This window comes from Nymphalis io, chromosome 1 (assembly GCF_905147045.1).
Source record: "Nymphalis io chromosome 1, ilAglIoxx1.1, whole genome shotgun sequence".
Taxonomy (NCBI): domain Eukaryota; kingdom Metazoa; phylum Arthropoda; class Insecta; order Lepidoptera; family Nymphalidae; genus Nymphalis; species Nymphalis io.
In genome coordinates, this window is record NC_065888.1 from 10,849,624 (window position 1) to 10,872,691 (window position 23,068).

A 23,068-nucleotide genomic window follows, 5' to 3' on the forward strand; every position below is an offset into this window, starting at 1 on the left:
TATCTATCTATATATTTTTCATAGAAACAGAGCCAAGTCCGCTTGTTTAACGTCGTTGACCTGGAAGAAATAATGACCTAAGTCATTACACTCTAAACGCCTTATGATCCTTGGACGTGAAGCGATTGTTTCAATTAATTTAAGCCTTAATACAACAGCGTAACGACTTACCAAAAATATAAACGGCTTTATTACATGACTGCCCAAAAATAAATGTAATGTTTTTATGTAATTTTTTTTTTATAGAATAGGAAGCCGGACGAGCATATGGGCCACCTGATGGTAAGTGGTCACCAAACGCCCTTAGACATTGGCATTGTCAGAAATGTCAACAATCGCTTAAATAGCTAATGCGCCACCAACCTTGGGAACTAAGATTTTATGTCCCTTGTGCCTGTAATTACACTGGCTCACTCACCCTTCAAACCGGAACACAACAATATCAAGTATTGCTGTTTTGCGGTAGAATATCTGATGAGTGGGTGGTACCTACCCAGGCGAGCTTGCACAAAGCCCTACCACCAGTAAACTCTCGTAATCCAATGGGATTGCAATCCGACCAGACCGGAAAGAGTTTAGGCGCAGGACCAAGTAGTCATATATGTATGTGAGTTTCTTTATTCCACCACAACTTTAGATTTATGTTAATAGTAGAATCTACTAATTAATTTTATTTTAAGTATCTGCATAATGTAAATACAAATGATGTTTCACTTACAAAGTTAAATGAAATACGCTTAAATAATAAAGTTTTATAGAAACAAGTTCCTACCCAAAACAAAAGGCAAAAAATGAAACTCATGGGAGGTCGCTTATCTGTTATTACTCAATTAAATTAAAGCAATCTGCGTCGCGTGTGGTGATCCTTAGTCCGAATTTTAATCGAGGACAAATGGAATTTTGGCGGCAACAACGCCTGCGACATTCCTTAGAAAGCGGGAGCGCGGGAATCAATAAAGGATTTCCTGGCGGCGTGCCCACGCATGTGCGTGGCGCTCGAGGCCCTGAACCTCATCCATCGCCTCTCCGACATCCTTCGTTTCTATAATCTGTTCACAACAAACTTTTATTATGATAAAATGACTAGCGTGTCATTAAAAATCATGTTTCGTTACATATGACATACAAAAGCGTGTAGTCCTTATTCTCGATTAGGGCGTATTAATAGGGTCGGCCGTCGCTGACCATCAACCCTATGCATGATCAAATAAATCTCAATAATAAGGCTGCGTTATTGGGCGTATGATTCGCGCGCAGCGTCACTGCGGCTGGGCGGGGCGGGGGCGCGCGGCGGCGCGGCTCTTTCTCGCGCGACACTCTGTTGCCCTGCGGCCCGCCCGCCTCACGTCCACTCGACCTAGCCCGCCGCACAGTCCGATGACTCAGTCCTGGTTACATTGCAGTGCAGTGCCAACGGTGGTGTAATTACATGTAGGAGAGACAGTGGTGTGGTGTTTCTCTTGTCATGTGGGGAGTGCGATGGCGTTAGGAACCATGACTCGGCGCCCACTATTGCTTCTCGCCTTGCTGGCGGCTGCGCTCGCTAACCAGCTTGAAGATATTCCACACAATGAGTAAGTATTCACATAAATTACTTTCAGCTTTTCATGTATAGTTTTTATCCCACTTGGCTTTTTCCTTCTTATAAAAAGACACATCAGCTTATTATCATTAACATCAAATCTCATAGAAAAATGCTCGGATTATATATATTATTACTATAAAATTTTAATTGATTTAATTTACTTTTTTTAATTTTTATATTTAGGTTTCACATTACTATTTTAGAAAAGTTATTGCACAATGCATATGAAAAATTCCTTACTTATAAATTATACTTAATCTGTGCCCTGCTGGCACAAATAAAATACATTAACAAAAATAAATAATTATAAAATATTAAGAAATAATTATAATTATGAATTGCGATTCAAAGGGGAAATGCTGCTAGCATTCTTGCCACCATTCCACGCGGTCACGATTTGTACAGTAACTATTTTTATATTTATTTGTATTTATTTAAGGCTTTATTGTAAAATAATTAGGACTATTTAATCTCTCTCGAATTTCGATAAAAACTAACTGAATGGCTGCATCCTTTAAACATGTATAGTGTAAGGATGTATATAATTTGTAGGAAATATTTTTGAATAAAATGTGAATAACGAAGAATGAAGGCATGTATTTCATTGTCTACTAATCACATCAGCTCACTGAGAAAAAGTCCAGTAATATTTCGAACGATATTTTCCAACTTAATTATTTTATTTGGAAGTTATTTCTCGAATTTTGAAACAGCATGTTTAATCATTTTAAAGGATCTTTGAGAACTCTACAATGAGGGCATGTAAAACGCGAGGGCAACCTTGAATAATTACTTATCGTCCTTTAGATATTTTATTAGATTGACACATCGTTTTATAAAGTAAATTAATTTAATCTTAGTTTTTACATTGAGAACATTGATCATTACTGACGCTGTAAATTCAACGTCGTCCAACGTCGGAGAGGCGACATTAGCTGTCGTGCACGAGTGTTTTCATTTCATGTTAAGGGTTCATGTGCAGCTGGGACTGTAAGGCGTTTATTTCAGCCGGCTTTGTGCCAAACATTCAGTGCTGCTGAACGGTAACGTATAAACAATATGAACACGGAAGGATATTTTACGATAGCACGGTTTTATGTTAGACAACCTTAAGCATTTATGTATATCATATATAGAAGTAGAATTTTTATATACCTTATAATATAATACATGGAATTAATATTGCATTATCCTAATTTATATATACACACATTTGTCAGTAAATATAATGTAACAAGACTTATACTGTTTCAATTTTAATTATTGAATTAGTCAAAAATCTATGTCTGTTGAAGTAATCTAAGCAAACAATGTTTTTTTAGTAAATTATAAAAGCAGACGAACGAGGATATTGATGATTCGCCAAAAGACACATATACTGAGAATGTTAACTCTCTCCCTTAGTGCCAACATTTTATGCTCCTTGTGCCTGTTACACTCGCTCACTTATCATTAGTACAAAATATTTTTGGGGCTTATGTCTTATTTCAAGTACTAATTATAAAGTTATTTTTGTCTTCTGGAATCTCCTGTATTATAATGTTTCCGGAATTTGGGTTGGATATAACAATTGTATTAATTAATCGTTTTAAGATAATAAAATATCAAGTTTTAAAATTCAAATTATTTAAAAAATTTAAATTGGAATGAAAATTATTCACTATTTACTTTCCCCTCATCAATGAAAAAATGATTACTACAAGCTTGTTATAATTCCGAACCGTCTATGCCGATAAGTTGGATAAGTAAACTAAGTATGTTCATACTCGGGGATAGTCTCCCTGAACTAATTCTGAAAGACTCGGTAGACTTATACGATGCGTAAATTGTATAATACGGGTCCCGAGTGTGAACTAACCTGAGTCATTTTAATTTGGAGCTTAATCTCAACATTACTACATCAAAAATTATTAAAGCGCTGAAGCGCTTGCAAAGTACAATGACATAAGATACCTTTTGACCATATAACGCTTGACCATACATTACATAAAGACTTGTTACACTGTATTTTCAAATTTAACTCTTAATGCAGCCAATGAAGCTTTACATAAAAACAATGTAAGCAAATAATTTATCGAAATAGAGAAACGAATGCCGCTAATTTTTAAGAATTTATCTTCTGCAACTGACAAAGAAATATTGCGCGAAAAATTATTAGTTGGAAGATATATCTTGGTAATACTGCATTACGGATTCTTAATACACTCTGTTGGTGTGTGTACAGACAAACTCACACACACACATTAACTTCTTCAAATAGTTATTATTTTGTTTAGGTTTATTGGTTCAGAAATGATTCTTACAGATTATGAGATATTACATTTTACCGTTATTTATGGTACGGTGAATATCAAAGGAATTATATGTATCGTATAAATAAATCCTATTACAAGGGTTCATAAATTTAATAATCCACTTTATTATTGAATAACTGATATAATCCCCTTTACACTCGTTATAAACTTATTTAATTCCGAAAACGTCCGTTTTAATAATAATGTAATTATGTCATTTTGCCAAGGCTAACAACCACAAAAGACTTCGTAGGACATATCATATTGAAGGAAATGTATTACTCTACACTTGTGTATTACTTCGTTCAAACATAGGTGGAATCTAGACCTTCATTTCCCTTTTGTCCAACACGACTTGAAACAGGTCATGGGTAGCGTAGTGGAATAAAAGTACTAAATTCTGGCTACGAGAATTCATTCACAGAAAATCCTACTTTATTATTGGCCGGACCTCGGATTTGAACTCGGAACACCAAAATCTGCGTAGCCTTGTAAAATAGCCATCGAGTCGACAAGGCGGTTAAGGCATTCAAAGAACACATCTAAAAACCATAAATTTTATTTAGTATAGTTTTAATTAAATTAAAGCATAAGCAGAAGAGATGTTAACCGACTAATATTAATAATAATTAATGTGAAATAATGTCTCCATTTAGATGGTCAAAAGGTCATCTGTTATAAGAAGTTAATAAAGTAAATACGAGTATCTACATAACGCCAACACAGTGCCTACTACGCGTTTGTATATTTATGTAATAATGTCAACCAGAACAATTAGCCAACTGCGCAGGAGATATTATAGTGCACAAGTGTGTGCATAAACACAGGTGCATTCTCTATTCTCTAACTCGACCGGAAAGAGTTTAGGCGCAGGACCAACGGCTTTACGTGCTTTCCGAGCCAAGGAAGTGTACACACTTTCAACTTCCAGACTCCAGGTTGCTACTGAGAAATTTCTGTCAGAAAAACCCAATAACTTTTTTTGGCCCGACCTGGGAATTGAAATCCAGGACCTCCGAGTCTGCTGCCTTATATTAATATAGCCATTAGACCAACGATATTTATGTAATAAGTAGGCAGATAGGAAAATTATTCAAATTAAGCACGTAAAAGTGTCATTTGTGTTTACTCGGGGATTTTATAGGCATTTTTAATTTAGTCAGTTTCTACATTAAGATGTATATAAATTATCACCATGCATCTTTGAAATTAATTAGTTTGTGAAGCATGGATATCATCATACAAGCTTTTACACTATTAAAAGCTTGTGTCTTTGTCTACAATTTTTAAAACATTTTGAGGTACCAAGATGATCCCGATTGCAAATTATCTTATACATAATGTGTAACTTTTAAAAGGTACCTGCGGAATAAAATATTTTTTTTTTCGTAAACATAATTCTTGCTTTTATATAAAATCTATATAAAATGATTTCATCAATATATAAAAACGCATTATACAAACCTTGATAACAAATTATAATTCTTTTGTTGCTGATAAAATTAGGTCAGAAACTTTTTTCGATTATTTACCGCGTAGCATTGGAGCGGTTCGTAGCTTCGTAGCCCGTAGCTATACGTTTCCGTTTCATTAGTTCCAATAAACGCACCGCTATTTATTCCACAATAGTAATTCGTATTGCTCAGATCTTTCATGGTTTAATGGTTTATAATTTCTTCTTTTTTATAATTTTTTGTGTTCAATGGTTTATAATTTGTTTCTTTTTTTTCAAAGTATAATGGATAATATATGAAAAACTTTTATTATTTTCTTTTTTAGAGATTTGTAGATCTTGAAAATACACACAAAGAAGTCTATTACAGCATAACACCATAATAATAATACATATGTCACAAATTAAAACATGCCATTTTAATTTTTTGACCTTGTTTAATGGTTTTAGATATATTAAAAGATAAGCTTAGAATATATAAAAATTGCAAAAAAATGTACATATAAATAGCAATGAGTACGCTATATTTGAACGACGACTCTTGGCGTACAACATTTGTATACGTAACACTGGTGGTAGGGCTTTGTGGAAGTTCGTCTGGGTAGGTACAACCCACTCATCAGGTATTGTTATGTTCCAGTTTGAAGGGTGAGCCAGTGTAATTACAGGCATAAGGGACATAACATCTTAGTTCCCAAGATTTATGGTACATTGGCAATGTAAGCGATGATTAACATTTCTTATAATGCCAATCAATATCTATGGGCGTTGGTGACCATCAGGTGGCTCATATGGTCATCCGGCTACCATATGGACTACTATAAAATAAACGTAAATATCCGTATTCAATTTTTTACTGTTCAAAATCCAAGCAACATATTTCGACTCTAAAGTTCCATCAAAATAGATATACTAGTGTTAAGATTAATAGTAACATACAAATAAATAAGCACTTGTATAAAAATATGTATTGGTTTTACGAAGTTATCGTGAAGAATTATTGTTAACTTCCGAACCGGAAGTTAGGGCGGCAAAGAAAAAAATTACCTCTAAAAGCCACAACTCGAAGGGAGGACCTTTTCAATGATAGCTAATTTGTCTTTTGAGTCGTATGCTAACATTTATATCTTAAAAGTATTTTTTTTAATTTTAATATATAAAAAAATAATTAAATATATAAACAGTTATTTGAATTAAGTTAATTTTAATCGAATGATAAAAACAGAAATTATTAATCCATTTGACTTATTTTTACAAAAGAAATACTTATTTTATATATCGATAAAATAAAAGTGACATACATTCCATATTCAATTCAAAACCCTAACACACTTAAAAATCGTTAATTTTATTAACAGATTGAGTCTTAATCCTCATTAGTTAAAATATTTTTATTGCTCGGGTCGGCGTACTAACAGGCAAATGAAATAGTTATGATCTGTTTCCACAACGTAAATATTTGCGGAGCGGCACGCGGGGCACATGTCAAAGGCGACCGGCTCGGGTATTGATCTAGAGAGGGGCGAGGGGCGGGCCCGGGCGGCGGCGTACTACGGAGGCTGGCTTACGTAAGGGCCCGCGTCTGACACCCCGTCTGCTACGACGACACTGATTAATAAAACAACTATCGAATGCAACCAGGTATCAACATTTACAATCTTTAATAAACTAACTTTCAACGCGAGATTGTCCGCTGTCTTGAGTTGCAATTTTATCGAATTAAACTTTTCATTCTAATCCGATTTTAAACGTGAAATGGAATTGTGTATTATGAAACAAATATTATTGCAATACAATCCGATAAATTTAAGTATGAATTATGAGGCTTATATTTAACTAAAAAATATATATATTCCATCTCTGAAGTAGGTAGACAATCTCGTTTATATTAAATTAGATGAGAGTCAAATCGGTTAGTTACTTAGAGCCTGAGTCTGCCGGAGTAGCCCCAGGACCAAGAGTTAAATAGATTACAGTAACAAGATATTTAAAGCGGATTTTTGCAGTGCTAATCCTTGACTATTTGTTTTTTAACGCAATCCAGATTTATTTTAGGACTTACGGACGAGCGACGGGTCTTTAGCCTTTTTTTGTTGTGGACTTTCAAAACTTTTACACTCCGAAAGATTGTGTTTAAAGTTTCTTTTTATAGTGCACGCGTTCACGCCCGCAGCTTCCTTATGGGTTTGAAGCGCTTTTTTATTAAAGGCTTTATTCAGAATTTTTGCTATAAAGATAAACATGGTGCTAAAAACGAACTTTCACGTAGCTTCTATTAATAAAATATTTTTATTTAATCTACAGACAATTTAATATATATATAAAATTGTACAATATTACTTCTGCAAGTCAAACTACTCCCTTTATAAAGACTTAGATTATTTATGTGATGGTTTCAAATATATTATAAAAATCTTTATCATTTTACTACAAACATCACTTCGAACTGACGATAAGCAATGAGCTGTATTTCTTAATAAAAAAAAACAAAATTTTAATAAACTAATCCAAATTTAAATAATCTTATAGTTAATTAAAAAAACAGTATACGGGTAGAAAATTAAAGAAAATGTTTCGACGCCGGCAGAAATTTTCAAGGATCGTTTTCAGTATTTCATTTGGTAGATCGTATTTTCAGTCCCCAAGAAACGCTTGCGAACACCTGGCGGTGCAGGCAGCGGGTATCTGTAGAACGTTTTAAATTATTTAAAATTTGCAACTTCTGTCGTTGACGGCCCAACTTGTGGGTACAATGACCGCGAACATCCCTGATTGCTAATGAGAATATTTTACGGACAGATTTAAAGAATAATAAACAGTTCAAACTTGTCTGTCTGTGGTATAAAAATAATACTGATCTTAAATTTTCTTTGCTTTATATACTATTATCTCATATTATCCTTTTTTTACTTCACACTGCCAAATTGGCCACCTGATAATAAGTGGTTACCTCCGCCCTGGTACTGTAAGAAATATGAACCAGTGATGAGTGAGCCAGTGTAACTACAGGCACAAAGGACATAACATCTTAGTTACCAAGGTTGGTGGCGAGTTGGTGATGTAAGCGATGGTTAACATTTATAACAATGCCAATGTCTATGGGCGTTGGTGACCACTTACCATCAGGTAGCCCATATGCTCGTTCGCCTTCTTTTTCTATAAAAAAATATATATTTGGGAGTTCAAGCATGTAAAATGAAACTTTTCAAAGAATTGGATTAATCGAATCTACATAATTTACTTCCTTACGTTTTTAATATCTGTTCTCTTGCTATGATTTACTGCATATTTCGAAATCTCAAAGGGTTCTTTGATGTTGCAAGGATGTACTAAATCTATTTAAAGTATGAAATACTGTTTTCATATATTTAAACATATGTTTATGATGTCCTCCCTTAAAAGTAAATTATAATTTCATGAAGCTAAATATGTTTTAATCATGTTGTTATTATAAGTATAAATTAATTTCTAAAATATTGATATACGTATGTTGCGTAATTTGTATTAAATATTGAGGTCTGAGTTTTTGTCGATTCTTCGCTGTATAATTTATACTTGGTATTAAATTAGTATATAAGTATTGTAAAATGACCACTCAAAAGTTCTTGCATCTAATTCGTTCAAGTTTATTTTTTTATATATTAAATAAAAATAGACTTGAAATTCAATTAAGTTGAAAGTTCTTTTGTTATTCTCAAAATACTTTACCAAGTTATATTATTTAATTTGTCCATAATAATATACATATAAAGGAAGTTTTCCATTTAATTTATTACTAGAGTTATTAAATCTCTATCACAAGTTAAGTAGCATAAGAATAGTTTGTTAGTTACAAAAGCGTACGTTCGATTCATATGTAGCGTCTGAACAAAAATAGACTATAGTAAAACTTATATAGATTCTTCTCGATTAATTAAACTTAGAACGTTTTGAAATACGAAGCAAAGGCAAATATATATAGTCTGGATTGATTTATTTTCTACCGAGTTTTAAATTTGACTAACAATAGATACCTAGTAAGTACCTTAAAATATATATATATTTGTAAGCAAGAATTACATAGAAGATGATGAGAAGATGTTTATAATTTGTCTTGTGTTTAATTAATGTATGTAAACCCATTACGGCTATCTAGGTGGAACTAAATAATTATGGATTAGTACTTAGTAGATATATTGCAGAACTGTAGATAACTATAGTCTATAAATAATAAAATACATCTAGATAAATATCACAACTTTCGTTGTATCATTTTCTAATTGCGTAAATACTAACAGCAACATACATTTATTTGTTTTCATATAAAGTGCTTCATAGCACTGAGTATGTAATTATTTTGTAATTACTGTTATTTTTTAAAGCAAATCAAGTGACATCCAATACTTTATTGTTATTTTAAATTATTTGTTGAACATTTTTTTTTTATAGAATAGGAAGGTGGACGAGCATTTGGGCCACCTGATGTTAAGTGGACACCATATGCCCTTAGACATTGGCATTGTAAGAAATGTCAACCATCGCTTATAGCCGATGCGCCACCAACCTTGGGAACTAAGATTTTATGTCCCTTGTGCCTGTAATTACACTGGCTCACTCACCCTTCAAACCGAAACACAACAATATCAAGTATTGCTGTTTTGCGGTAGAATATCTGATGAGTGGGTGGTACCTACCCAGACGAGCTTGCACAAAGCCCTACCACCAGGTAAAAACATGATGAAGTTCTACTGGCCAATTTCGATTATCGACGTCCGTCCCTAATGATAATTAGCCTATAGCACATATTATAGTGAAAGAGTTCACTAAACACTCAATTTCATAATCCGAAGAGATGACAATCTGAAACGGATGGAGATAATTCAGGTGCAGATCCAACGGTATTACTTGCTTTCCGAGGAAATCTAAACACTGCTAAATTTCAAATTCCACGCTACTAAAACAGACAGACAACAATTATTGGCAGAAAACTTTATTTTTAATGGCCTGACCCAAGATCTTAAGTTGCTCGTTACCCACTACACCAACGGGGAGTTGACCAACTAGTAACATCATAACATCAAGGGGTCATAACATCAAAGTGACCCTAAAGAATATAGGCGTCATGGTTTTCGAGAAACTGACTGTAATCAAGGGATGCGGTGCTTAATAATGTAACTCCGTGCTGCGGGATCCTCGGCTGTCAATACAAAGACACAAAACAATTTTTAATATCCTATGTAAGAGAAATAAGAACAACATCAGATGTAATTCTATTACATTATATACGTATTTATGTTTATAATATATTAGAAATTCGCAATAACGGAGCCAATCAATGCAAAGAAAACACTTGCTGAAAATGGACACAAAAGTAAATAAAGATATCATTAAAATCAACTTTAAATCACAACATGAATTGAACATATATGCGTGTTACTAACGCATATACATATGTTAAATTTATTTATTTATGAATTAACGTAACTAATACTCACATACAAGGCACCATCACAATTTACGTTTCAGGATTAAAAACTTTTGACGTTGTAAAGTAATGACTATGACATGAGGGAATGTGTGCCAGTTGACTCGTTGAAGGGTTGACGTTCCTATCCAAGAATCTGGCCTCGACGGTATTTGACCAGTCTTAGCATAATAATATAATAATAATATACTGGAACATAATTCACACACGGCCATCCGATCCCAAATTAAGCAGAGCTTGTGCTATGGATACCAGACAACTGATATACTACATATACTACTGTTCTTTTGTAAATACATACTTATACAAATAATTACATCCAGACTCAGGACAAACAGACAAGTTCATGCACACAAATGTCTGTCCTGGGTGGGAATCGAACCCACAACCTTCGGCGTGAAAGGCAAGTATCTACCAACTACGCCAACCGGCTCGTCTAATCCGGTCATCTTTATTATTGACCGCCATTTTTAGGTTTTAATCCATTATCTCCTTGGTAGTCGCCATTTGTGCCCTTTCAGTGTTCCCAGCGGCTCTTTAATACTGACAAAATATGAATAACAATTATGAATTGTTATTTTTATTGTTAAAATAAAAACAATTAAAACCTGCATTTCATTATAACGATAAAAATGGATGTTTTGAAAATAATTTTAATTTTGAACCAGCCGTCCCAGTACCTGTTCTCTGCAAGGCTCGTTACACTTGTTTTTTAAATTGATCTCTCATCGCGATGACAGCTCGCATCTCTCAATTGCGATAAAATGAACGCGACTGTAACCTCTAATAATAATATACTTATTTTCTTGTTATGAGGGTGATCTACTGAGTAGAAAGAATGCCTAATCCGCTTTTCTTCAATCATATTTACTTATCACGTCGGAAGTATTTTGGTTTTTTACCAAATATGATATTCACGTCCCACATAAGATGCGAATATATTGTTTTATAAGTCAAACGATGTGATAGCAAAAATATTGAACGCCACACTTGATGTATGTTTTTAAAGATTTTATATAAGTATTAAACATATCAAAAATCAAAAAGCGATTTTTTGCGGGATTTTTCCCACACACCAAAAGGTGAAGTTAAATTTTATAAAATTCTTGAACTGTTGGAAATCGCATATACAATATATAATATAATAATAATAATACTCATTAGCTTGATGTTTATTAGATTTTGGGGTTATTTATGTTTCACTTTGATGAAATTTTTTCAATCCCGTATTAAAATTTATTTATTGTTAACTATAGAATTACATTATTTCATTTTATTCTTTATTTAAATTAACGATACTGAACCCCATAAATATTTAATTATTAATCTATTTGGTTATTTATCACATACGAGTATATTATTCGTGGTTTCAACTTTAAATTGACTCTGCATTTAATTATTTATTTTTTATTCTCTTTATTTTCTTTTATAATTGCAATATGATCGTTTGTTGTAAGTACATACTATATTTCTATATATAAATATATATTATTCATTGCTTAATCAAACAATAACTACCATCACAGGCTGTATTGTGCTGTAATTAGTTTCTGCGCATGTATCCTACACAAGGGTGTGTATTGTGTTGAAACAGTACATTCCGTAACGAAATGATATTATAAATAAAAATTAATAACGATTAATCAGATTATTTTTTGAATTATATATATATATATATATATCCAATATGTATATCTATTGAACGAACTAATACAATCCAAATTTAATCATTTTAATCTTACAATACACATTTATACATTTATACAATTATGAAGTTATCAAGGGTTCGTCCTTTGAATTTCTTTGAAATGTTAAGATAAGTTTTTTAATGTGCAAGCGGAACAAGGCCATAGATCCACCAAGACACTTAATTAAACGTCGTAACAAATGATGCGTCGTACGACTACGCAAGACGTACGAGTCATTATATATTACGTTTTTTGTTGCAGAGTCAAGAATTGGGCACTGAAATTCGGCGTCGACCTGTGGGAGTTCGGACGGCACTTCACGAAAATGAATCAAATACAGAACGTGAGTAAACGCATTTTTACAGCGGTTTTCAAGAGAAGTGTGTGGTATTCTTTTCGCTTTAGAAGTGAAGCGAGGGGCAACACTGGGCCGATCGGTCGGACGCGCTGCTACAAAAACGCAACGAGAGAGTTCACACCCCCCTGCCACTCCCGGCGGGCCTCTCCTCCTCGCGACCCAGTTACGACACCAGGGGTTGGGGAAGTATCAGATACTGCTGAAATACACTCGCCGTACTCTTACCACTACGATAATTAAGCGTGGAGTTCGATTGATAGAGACAATTATGTTAGGGGTTTTTATTCGAGACGCGATCAATAGTACACACGACGCTTATTACAATAAGAATTTGATTGATCGATGAACAATTTGACATGTTACATAATCTTTAAAGGATAATAAATATTCGTAGATAAGAACTTTTTAAGCTTTTAATAATAAATTGAAAATATAACTCTTTTATAAATTAACGTTTATAAATTATAAAATAATAAGTCGTACCAGACATGTTGGTAGATAGAGACAGTTAAAGGGCAAAAAATAATAATCATAGGTTTTTAATATTTCTCACCTTATAGTTATATATTTTTGAAAATATGTTAATTTTAATTTTTCATTTCGGTGAAACATTGAACATTGGACACTTCACAAATATTGTTAGACGAAATTTAAATATCGAACGTCGCGTAAAAGGTAAGAAAAACCATAATTATTTAATTTTAATGAAATCTTAATTTCTTATTAGAATCGGCAAAATATTTCATTAGCATGTCCGCTGCTGTGATAAAACAATCAAAATTCAGCCCGAGATCACGGTCCTGAAAGTAATATAATGTTTCGAAAGAGAAACTTTGCCATCAGAACTTATTCAATATTAGCGCCTTCTAGCGCCAACTACCTACGCGATATCACCGCGGTAAATTATTTATATGTACTTCTATTTACTTTACTCAATAACTCAATTAGAAGGTCATAGTATTGATTACATTACATTTTGAGTGTAACTTTATACCATTGATGTTACACTGAATGTTCCAAACATAATTATTTCGTACTGCCTGAACACAAATAAAAAAATGTGGCATACGGGAATCTGAACTGAAGATTCCTTTTTCCGGACGAGCAAATGGAACACCTTACCATCGTAAGTCCTACCATTCAATATACATTGGCGATGTAAGAAATAATAACGATTCCTTACATCGCCAATGCGCCACCAATCTTAGGAACACGTTATGTCCCTTGTGCCTGTAGTTACATTGGCTCACTCACCCTTCAAAACTGAACGCAATAATACTAAGTATTGCTGCTTAGTGACAGAATATCTGATGTGTGGGTGGTACCCACCCGATCGGGCTTGCACAAAGCTCTACCACCAGGTAAAACCTGGTTCCTAATTCAAAACTGGACTAGTGCCAATGTGTCGCATGAAATTCTGCAAATTTCTACTGGTGGTAAAGCTTTGTGCAAGCTCATCTGGATAGGTACTCATCAGATATTCTACCGCAAAACAGCAGTACTTGTTATGGTTGTGTTCCGGTTTGAAGTGTGAGTGAGCCAGTGTAATTACAGACACAAGGGACATAAAATCTTAGTTCCCAAGGTTGGTGGCGCATTGGCTATGAAAGCGATGGTTGTCATTTTTTACAATGCCAATGTTTAAAGGCGTTTGGTGACCACTTACCATCAGGTGGTCCATATGCTCATCCGCCTTCCTATTCTATAAAAAAAAAACACGTGCATCCATCAACACGTAAAAGAGAAGCGTGGTAAAATAGTTTTCTTCTCAACGGAAAAGGACGTTTTTGCTCAGTGTAATATTAACCGACTTAACGAATAAAATATACAAAAAAATTAAAATTACTAATATTCCATAAAAATAAATATTATCTATTCTCGTATATCGATCAAAACCACAGTCCTGAAACCACGCTTTTCTAATTAAGAATTATTTCGGTTACTATAAATTATTATGGTATACAAATACAGTAAACAGTAACAGTAACAGCCTGTTAATGTCCCACTGCTGGGCTAAGGCCTCGTCTCCCTTTTGAGGAGAAGGTTTAGAGCTTATGCCATCACGCTGCTCCAATGTGGATTGGTAGAATACACATATGACATTATTTCAATGAAATTAGACACATGCGGGTTTCCTCACGATGTTTTCCTTCACCATCAAGCATATAGGTATACAAATGTCAAAGTAAAATAATCGTAAACGATTTGTGAAAGTGGCGTCGATTTCACCTATATATATATATCTTTTGAAATGCGTTCGTCTCTGAGTCGGATGTTCTCACCATGGCTTGAAGTAGATAGAGTTTAACCTAATTTCACTAGCATTTTCTAAAGGCCTTCTGTACGGGCTTAGGTCACTATCTCAGGGAAAAGTGGAGCAAGGTAGACTGGTAGGTGGCGTCGATGTTGAACAAGCGCTTTCTGAAATACCTTCGAAGTTCTTTGAAAAGTTTTTATATTCATTATGATAATTATTTTATTGTGTCAATTATTTTATTTTATATGCGATATATTTACATCATAAAAATAAATATCGTATCGTTGAATCTATACTTATCAAAGAAAAGCATATTTTTAATGTTATACATTATTAATACGTATGACACTAAAAAAATATTGTTTATTTTACATCCAGATATATAAATATTTCTTTTCAAAATTAAGGAATACTTGTATAAAACATGAAAATAATCCTGTGACGGACTTGAGCGAAATGTTCAATATTAATATCTAGCAAGGATCGAACATTTGAACGGATTGAAAATTCCAAGATGCTTTGTTCACTACTTTGCGCTTCAAAAACTTTAATTTTATCTCTTACATTCTATTCGAAATTTATACTTATACGTAAGTTTTAATTAAAAAAAATACTTTATGTACAATAAAATTTGTTTTAAGTTTCTTAATTGTTAATCTGACATGATTGCTAGCTTTATAAATCGTGAAAATCTATTTTTTTATAACTTATTTGATAATATGATATTATTTCTTAAATTAGGAATATATAATTATTACAATTAGTCTATGTATTACATTTATGACTATTTATCTATTCTTAAGATATTGTATTTACTTTTTACTACTATGTTGTATGCAATTTTAATTGCACCATACTATATCTAAAAATATTAATGTAAATAATAAAAAAAAAGAATTGGTGCCCCATTTTCTTTATATATTCGACCAAATACCGAACATTAAATCACTGTTAAAAAAAATTACCGTAACGCTAAATAACAAATAGTTTTTTTTTGTTTTCTAATTTGATCTGTCAGTCAGTCAACTAAGAGCAGATGTGAGGCAAGTATGGCTTTGCAGAGTAATTTTATCAATAAGAATTCTCTTTATTTGTGCTAGATGATGGCAATGTCTGGCTTGATAGAATACCAAAAAGTAACCGAGTATTTGTTTCACCTCTGTAAGAAGTATTTATATATCCGATAAAGCGGTAAAAGTAATCAGTAGTCTATAATTTGAGAGTACAATACGATAACATATAACACAATTATGTGTGAGACACATCTATTGAATTGAATGCGGTTGAGTAGGAACCGCAAATTGCACCTACATAGACGCTCAGGTGACCACATGCTTTCATATAATTAAACTGATAACAGCCATCCTCGACGTAGTTGGGTCGATCTATTAGATTTTATCTCTACAAAACGCTATCAAATCGCGATGTTATCGCAAAGGCTAACCCTATTCCGTAGACAGATTTTTTGCGGGCAAATGGAGTTCTCTTGTGTGTGGTACGCACAAATGCGGCCCAAGTGGAAAGTCCTGTTCGACGGCAAGGAACCCGTCGGTCCATCGTTTGAGCTTACATCAGCGTATCGTGACTAAGCGAATTTACCTTTTTAGTATTTACGATAACGTTTCTGAATAAAACGTAGAAGCATTCGTTTTTGAGGCCGCGTATAAAGACAATAAATGGAGCGAAAAATAGTCAGGTTTGTATAAAATTTAGTTTTCTGTCCTATTGGTAATCGATAACAAACTAATGATATTGCGGATGTAATTGATACAAATATTGTTTACACAGTTTCTATTTTTGAAATCATAGCCTGGCTTTATTTATGTATATAAAAAAAAAACTACTTGTAAAGCTATAACGTCGCTACTTACTAGTGACTAGACCGTTTCCTCTGTCCTAAGGTTGCCTGGAAGAGATTGCTCTTTAGCGATAAGTTTGCCTTTTGTAATATTATTTATTGTATTTTTTTACTGTAATTGTTCTTGATGTGCAATAAAATGTTTTAATATTACGTCATCGATATTAACATTTTGATAAAGAGCACAGAATTCACCAACATGATAAAACTTTTTAAGCAACACTAAATTCTTAAATTTGACCAAACTCAGTAAAACATTGCGGTATTTCCAATGTCTAACAATGGGTGGAGGTCGAAAGAGGTTATGCAATGATATTATATAATGTACTTCAACTGAGCGAACCTCTTTCGTTTAATACAAAATTCACAGTTTGTAGTCAATGCGGACTATAGCATTTTGTCAGCCAAATTTGTATTACTTACCTATAATTGTGCTATTGAATACTTTTTGTTGAATACTCAATTTTAGGATTTATATATTAATCTTAGTAATAGTTATGTATAATATTAGAGAAAAAAACATTATGCTACCCTGCTAGGGTTACAGTAATAGATACGTAAAGTATCGTATCAATATTTCATTTACTCATCGTAAAACTATTATTCATATGAAACATCATCCAATCAGCGGGTGTAAGGATGGCAAGACTAGAGAGCGGATTAAATTAACGGCCTTAATTGAATTCAGTTTCCTTGTCGGCCAATGTGTCCCCGAGGGTCGCTCCCGCTGCAATATTCACCCACTTCATTAAATATTCCGGAAAATTAAATGTTAGTTTATATTTTCTATACCACCTCATAGCGGTCGGATATGCGTATTAGCATATTTTAAAACGATGTGAGAACTGAATAAAATATAATATCTTTTTCTTTGATGTCATAATTCAATGAAATAGTTAAAAATGTATGTAGGTTTTCAGTTATAAATATGAATTTTTCATACAAATTAAACATTATTTGACCCGTCTTTGAAGAGAAACATTAAAGCATCTCATTAGAATATGAAGTGTTTTGGCGTAGAGCGACGAAAAATTTAGTTTCATATGTATATAAAGTTCAAATTTGTGTTGTTTTTTACTGATATTTCATTTTTATTTCTCATTAGTAACATATCTCTTCAGTAGTATGCCTCATCGTGAATAAATTATAATATTTAAAGGGTAAGAAAAATAACAAAATAATATCTGGACCAGGCTGTATAATAGAAAATAAATTTATCGTTATAATAATTAGTTTCGTATTGAAATTTCAATGTAAGCCATTTTTATACTGAGTTGGGAGGCATCCTTAAAATGAACTTTATTGGGTGAGCGGCGACTGTTTTACAGTAAAAAGGTTTATTGCCTTTGTATAAGGCCTCATTTAATTTCCAATTCCCATTATCTTTATATGCTTTACCTAAACTCGCGGCCATTAATTTGTTACAAATTCGACTGAGGCATGAAATGAAAAAGTTTGAATTAACTTTTTTTGGTTTTTAAATTAACAAAGGCATTATAACAAGACAATTACTAATTTTAATTAAAATGTGAAATAAGAAAAACGTTACGATTTATCTTTTTTGAGTTCGAATCGTTATAGTTATAATTAATATAAATTATATCTATGTAAAAATGGAGGAATATATCTCATTAGATTTGATACCATAACAAAGGCGGCATCGGGTACAATCCGAAATTCAATAACAACGCTCGCGGGACGGGTGCCTCTGCCGAATAACAATAATTTGGCAGCTAGCATACGCCAAATTCCGGACGTGTACGTTCCATTTTTAAAATTTGACAGGTCTGAGCCGCCATGTTGGGCCCAATAACTCAGCGCGTAATGTAGCGCGAATGCGACGCGATTGTTGTCATTTTCGCAAATAATGCGAGCGCTATGCTTCTCTGGATGTTTATCAGCCCTCATGAAAGCATTAAATTACGCGCCTGCTCGGAGCCGATATTACTAGTGTTCTATTTGTTGAAATAATGCCCTGAACTACAATTGTTATAACAGTTAACTAAACCTATAATTAAACACAGGCGATGCGTGGGCGGTAGTTCAGACTGTACTTGAATATCATATACATTTCAAGCAAGCTTCTATATCTATACTTAATATTATAAAGAGAGATCGTGATTTTTCTGAGATTGTGCATCACATTATCGTTCTATCTATCTATCACTCTCACTGGAAGTAATCACGTTACCTGTTTGAAAATTCTTTAACCATTTCAAATTACATTTCATTATTTATATATACGTGTATATATAAATTAGTCGAAGGGTGATGATATTCAACTACGTTAAATTTTGTACTTGTATATTCATTGACACAAAATTGAGTAAATTTAAAAATATTTAAATGGCACATGAAACACATGAACAAATACAAAGGGCGTGTTGTTCGATGCCTTAGATTTGTACGGGCGAATAGATTGGTTGGCGAATATTTAAATCGCGTTAATTAAAAGAATCACCCTTAATGCACATTGTTGCCAAAAGACATACAATCTTTTTCAAAATATATTTTTACACAGATAAACTAAAAAGTGGATAAGCTGCACATCTGTTTTCGAAGCCTAAGAATTATTAATTATAACTTGGATTTTTTATTATTTTTTACGTAATCTATGAAAAATTTCCTATAATATACGATTTTTTCTATTAAAACCAAAAAATCACGCATTTAAGGGTTAAGCTCAATTGTGCTTGCCTGGATTTTAACAACCCGCTATCAATATATGATTGTATACCTAAATAAAATCTGTAATGCGTATTGACAATTAGATATCAGAATGTTAGTGAAAGTAGTAATATTACTAATACGTGTACATTTTTGTTATTCAGAAATACCATGAGTACAACGTGGAGGTGATCCGAAAAGACGGCCTGCTCTTGGTTCGAGAGCTCGCTGCTGAAGTAAAGAACCATATGGATTTTAAAATCAACGCTGTCATGGTAAGTAACATATTTTGTTTTCAATTAGTAATTTCGAACTAGTTAGATTTTTAAATATGTAGTTGATATTGTATAATGTTGTTTCACGCGGTATTTCAATTGATCAACACTTTACGATGAATAAAAAAAAACAAATATACAACATAACAAATATAACTTGAAATGAAATCGACTAAAATCGTCACGTGTGATAGTGGCTTAAACGAGAATTGTGTTTCTAAAAATCACTGTATTTAAATGACATAGACATACTTTTTATTTCAGAAAAATTTGATTTGGGCCCATTATATCATTTTAAGATTCACTTCTTCTCAACTGTTTATAGAAGTAAATAAAAGTTTAATGCATTAATTTCGATATTAGCTATCTGTTAATCACATTACATAAGCTAAGCTCATAAGTGCCTTTCATATCTTATGTTGGAAACCTTACATAAAATTGGGTTATTCATTGTAATAGTTTATTAGAGTAGAACTAGAATACATTTTCTTTACATTTCTTCTGATGATTAAGAATAATAATTTTAATAATCAAAAAGGTTTCATGATTTACCGATATATAATATTTTTTTCATTAACTAAATGGGGTTGACGAGCAAAATTTTTGTATGATTCGCTTATGTCGCAGACCTTATTAGTAGTGATAATTGTACTACATATTAAGAATCGATTTTGTCGCTACAGTGCCGCTGCGTTATCAATTTTAATGCTACTACATAGGTGCGTTTGAAATTCGTAGGTAGGTAATAGGATAATTTTCAATACTAATTTACGTGATCATTTTCACGAAATTAATATAATCATGTTTACGAAATTAATTTAATTCAGTTTTAAAATCACGAGAATTGTTATTCAATTATTTAAAGTTATGTGTTTTTAATACTCACTCGACAAGAGATCAATATTTTATTCAGTATTTTTTTTGTTACATTGGTAATTTAATTATTTTTTGATTATGACCTCTGAGGTTGATGCGAAATTCATTTGAAAACAAAGAAAATCTAAAACGCAGGTATCTAAGACTGTAATAATTAAAAATGATATAATTATTTTTATGAATTCTAAATCATCACCAGCTTACCACAGATAAATTAACTGTTAGGCAATGTAAAGCTGCGTTCAATTTACATTAATTCAAAAAATTCAAGCCAAGTATGTACAAAAGCCAATTAAAATGCTGTATTTCAACAGACCAACTAACCGTTATCATGCAAAAAGAAGTCGATCGACAAATTGTATGACAGTAATTTAAATATTGAACTTTCAATTAATTGAAACAAACTTGTATTTAACATTTCTTATCTCAAGCCGTAAGTTATTTATAATTGTTTCCAATAGGAATAAAGTATTGTTTGAGGTAGAATAAAATAAATTAGTCGTTCCACGCTAACTCAAAAAAAAAACAAAGCCTTTCAAGTCGACTGTTCATTTTGTAAAAGAAATAAATCAAGTAAGAAAGGCTACACTTGTAGAATAAAGCTATCTATATAATGGGATATTTCTTTTAAAGAAAATTAGTTAAAAAACTTTACTCGAAATAAAATTATCGCTTTTGTATCAGTAGAAAGATACGATCACATATTTCTTGTAAACACATAAAGATTTGTATTTGTTAATATTAATGAAATTAATATTGAAAGTCTTAAAATTTCAATTTGTCTATTAAATATGCTTTTACCGTGTGGTGTTGAAAGAGTTTATGAGTAATATATTTTTATATAATAATAATTTCTAAACTCATTTATTAAATTATATAATATGGATACATTTCTACCAACATTATCTGACTTCAAGTTCTACTCGCACTTGGTCGGGTTTTTAATTTTAATATAAAAGCGCTTCATTTAATATTCGTATCTAAGTAACAAAGTGAATGTTTAAAATGAATTCAGAAAGAACAACAACAAAAATAATGATAAATGTTTTAAGTTTAGTACCTAAAATGACTTTAAACTTAAATAATTATATTATAAAGAAAAAAACCGCTTTACCTTTGTTTACTACCTTATAGAACACAACTTCGAAGAAAGCTCTAATAAGCGCTTCCTCGAAATTGAGAATATCTTGAAATATAACAGTAACAGTAACAGCCTGTCCCACTGCTGGGCTAAGGCCTCCTCTCCCTTTTGAGGAGAAGGTTTTGGAGCTTATTCCACCACGCTGCTCCAATGCGGTTTGGTAGAATACATATGTGGCAGAATTTCAATGAAATTAGACACATGCAGGTTTCCTCACGATGTTTTCCGTCACCGTTAAGCACGAGATGAATTATAATCACAAATTAAGCACATGAAAATTCAGTGGTGCTTGCCCGGGTTTGAACCACGATCATCGGTTAAGATTCATGCGTTCTAACCACTGGGCCATCTCGGCTTGAAATATAAATGAAGCAATAATTAATATAATTAATATATGAATAAAAACTGATTTCAGTTATTTTTCCTGTTGAACATTTTAGATAAAACGTAACGAGATGGCAACAAATAAAAATAAGTATTTTCAATTGAAAATTAGAAGTTCTATCTGATTAAGTTTTAATTAAATAAATAATTTTAAAATTTCTAAATAATTCTGAAATTTCTCACTAACCCACAGTAGAGTAGCGTAACCGCGTAGCGTAAACGTACGTGGGTGACCACTAATCTTTATGAAATGGACATTCGTAATAATGTTTCGACAAATATTGGCAAAAGTATGATTGAATTTAAATCAAAAAATTAAATTAAATTACGATGTACATATGGATCTTAACCATACTTATATGAAATTCAAATACTGCGTATATTTGCTTCTTCTACATAAGACTTATATAAACCCATGTAGGTTCAAATTTCTATTCTATGTGTAATGCTCTGCCTCCCCCCAGGTAAGCATCACCTGAAGTTGCATTATATGCAATAGCTGCGATATACGAGATACACTTAACATTCTTAAATATATAAAAAAAACGCTTTATCAAATTAATTATTCAATTACTATCACTTAATACTAAATTGTTTATTTTAATATAAATATCCTCATATTTATAACTATACCTCAAACATGCACGAATTTATGAGTATTATATTGAAAATTGCTCTGCAGCTATCGTATCTCCATTTTTTGCTGTCACAGAAATATTTAACTCTTGCTGTTTGTTACAAAATACACAAACAATCGCACTTAACATA

The 23,068-nt window shown here is 32.4% G+C and overlaps 1 protein-coding gene across 2 annotated transcripts in view; it reads left to right on the top strand.

Moving 5' to 3' along the window:
• The first annotated feature begins 1,342 nt into the window (after nucleotides 1–1,342).
• The window catches only part of LOC126775904 (voltage-dependent calcium channel subunit alpha-2/delta-3), a 59,258-nt gene continuing 37,532 nt past the window's right edge, over nucleotides 1,343–23,068 (top strand). For both annotated transcript variants that reach the window (XM_050498111.1, XM_050498203.1), the window contains exons 1-3: nucleotides 1,343–1,574; nucleotides 12,746–12,827; nucleotides 19,789–19,899. In XM_050498111.1, the coding sequence (XP_050354068.1) occupies nucleotides 1,480–1,574; nucleotides 12,746–12,827; nucleotides 19,789–19,899 (288 nt within the window). In that variant the 5' untranslated portion in view covers nucleotides 1,343–1,479. The remainder of the gene's footprint in view (nucleotides 1,575–12,745; nucleotides 12,828–19,788; nucleotides 19,900–23,068) is intronic.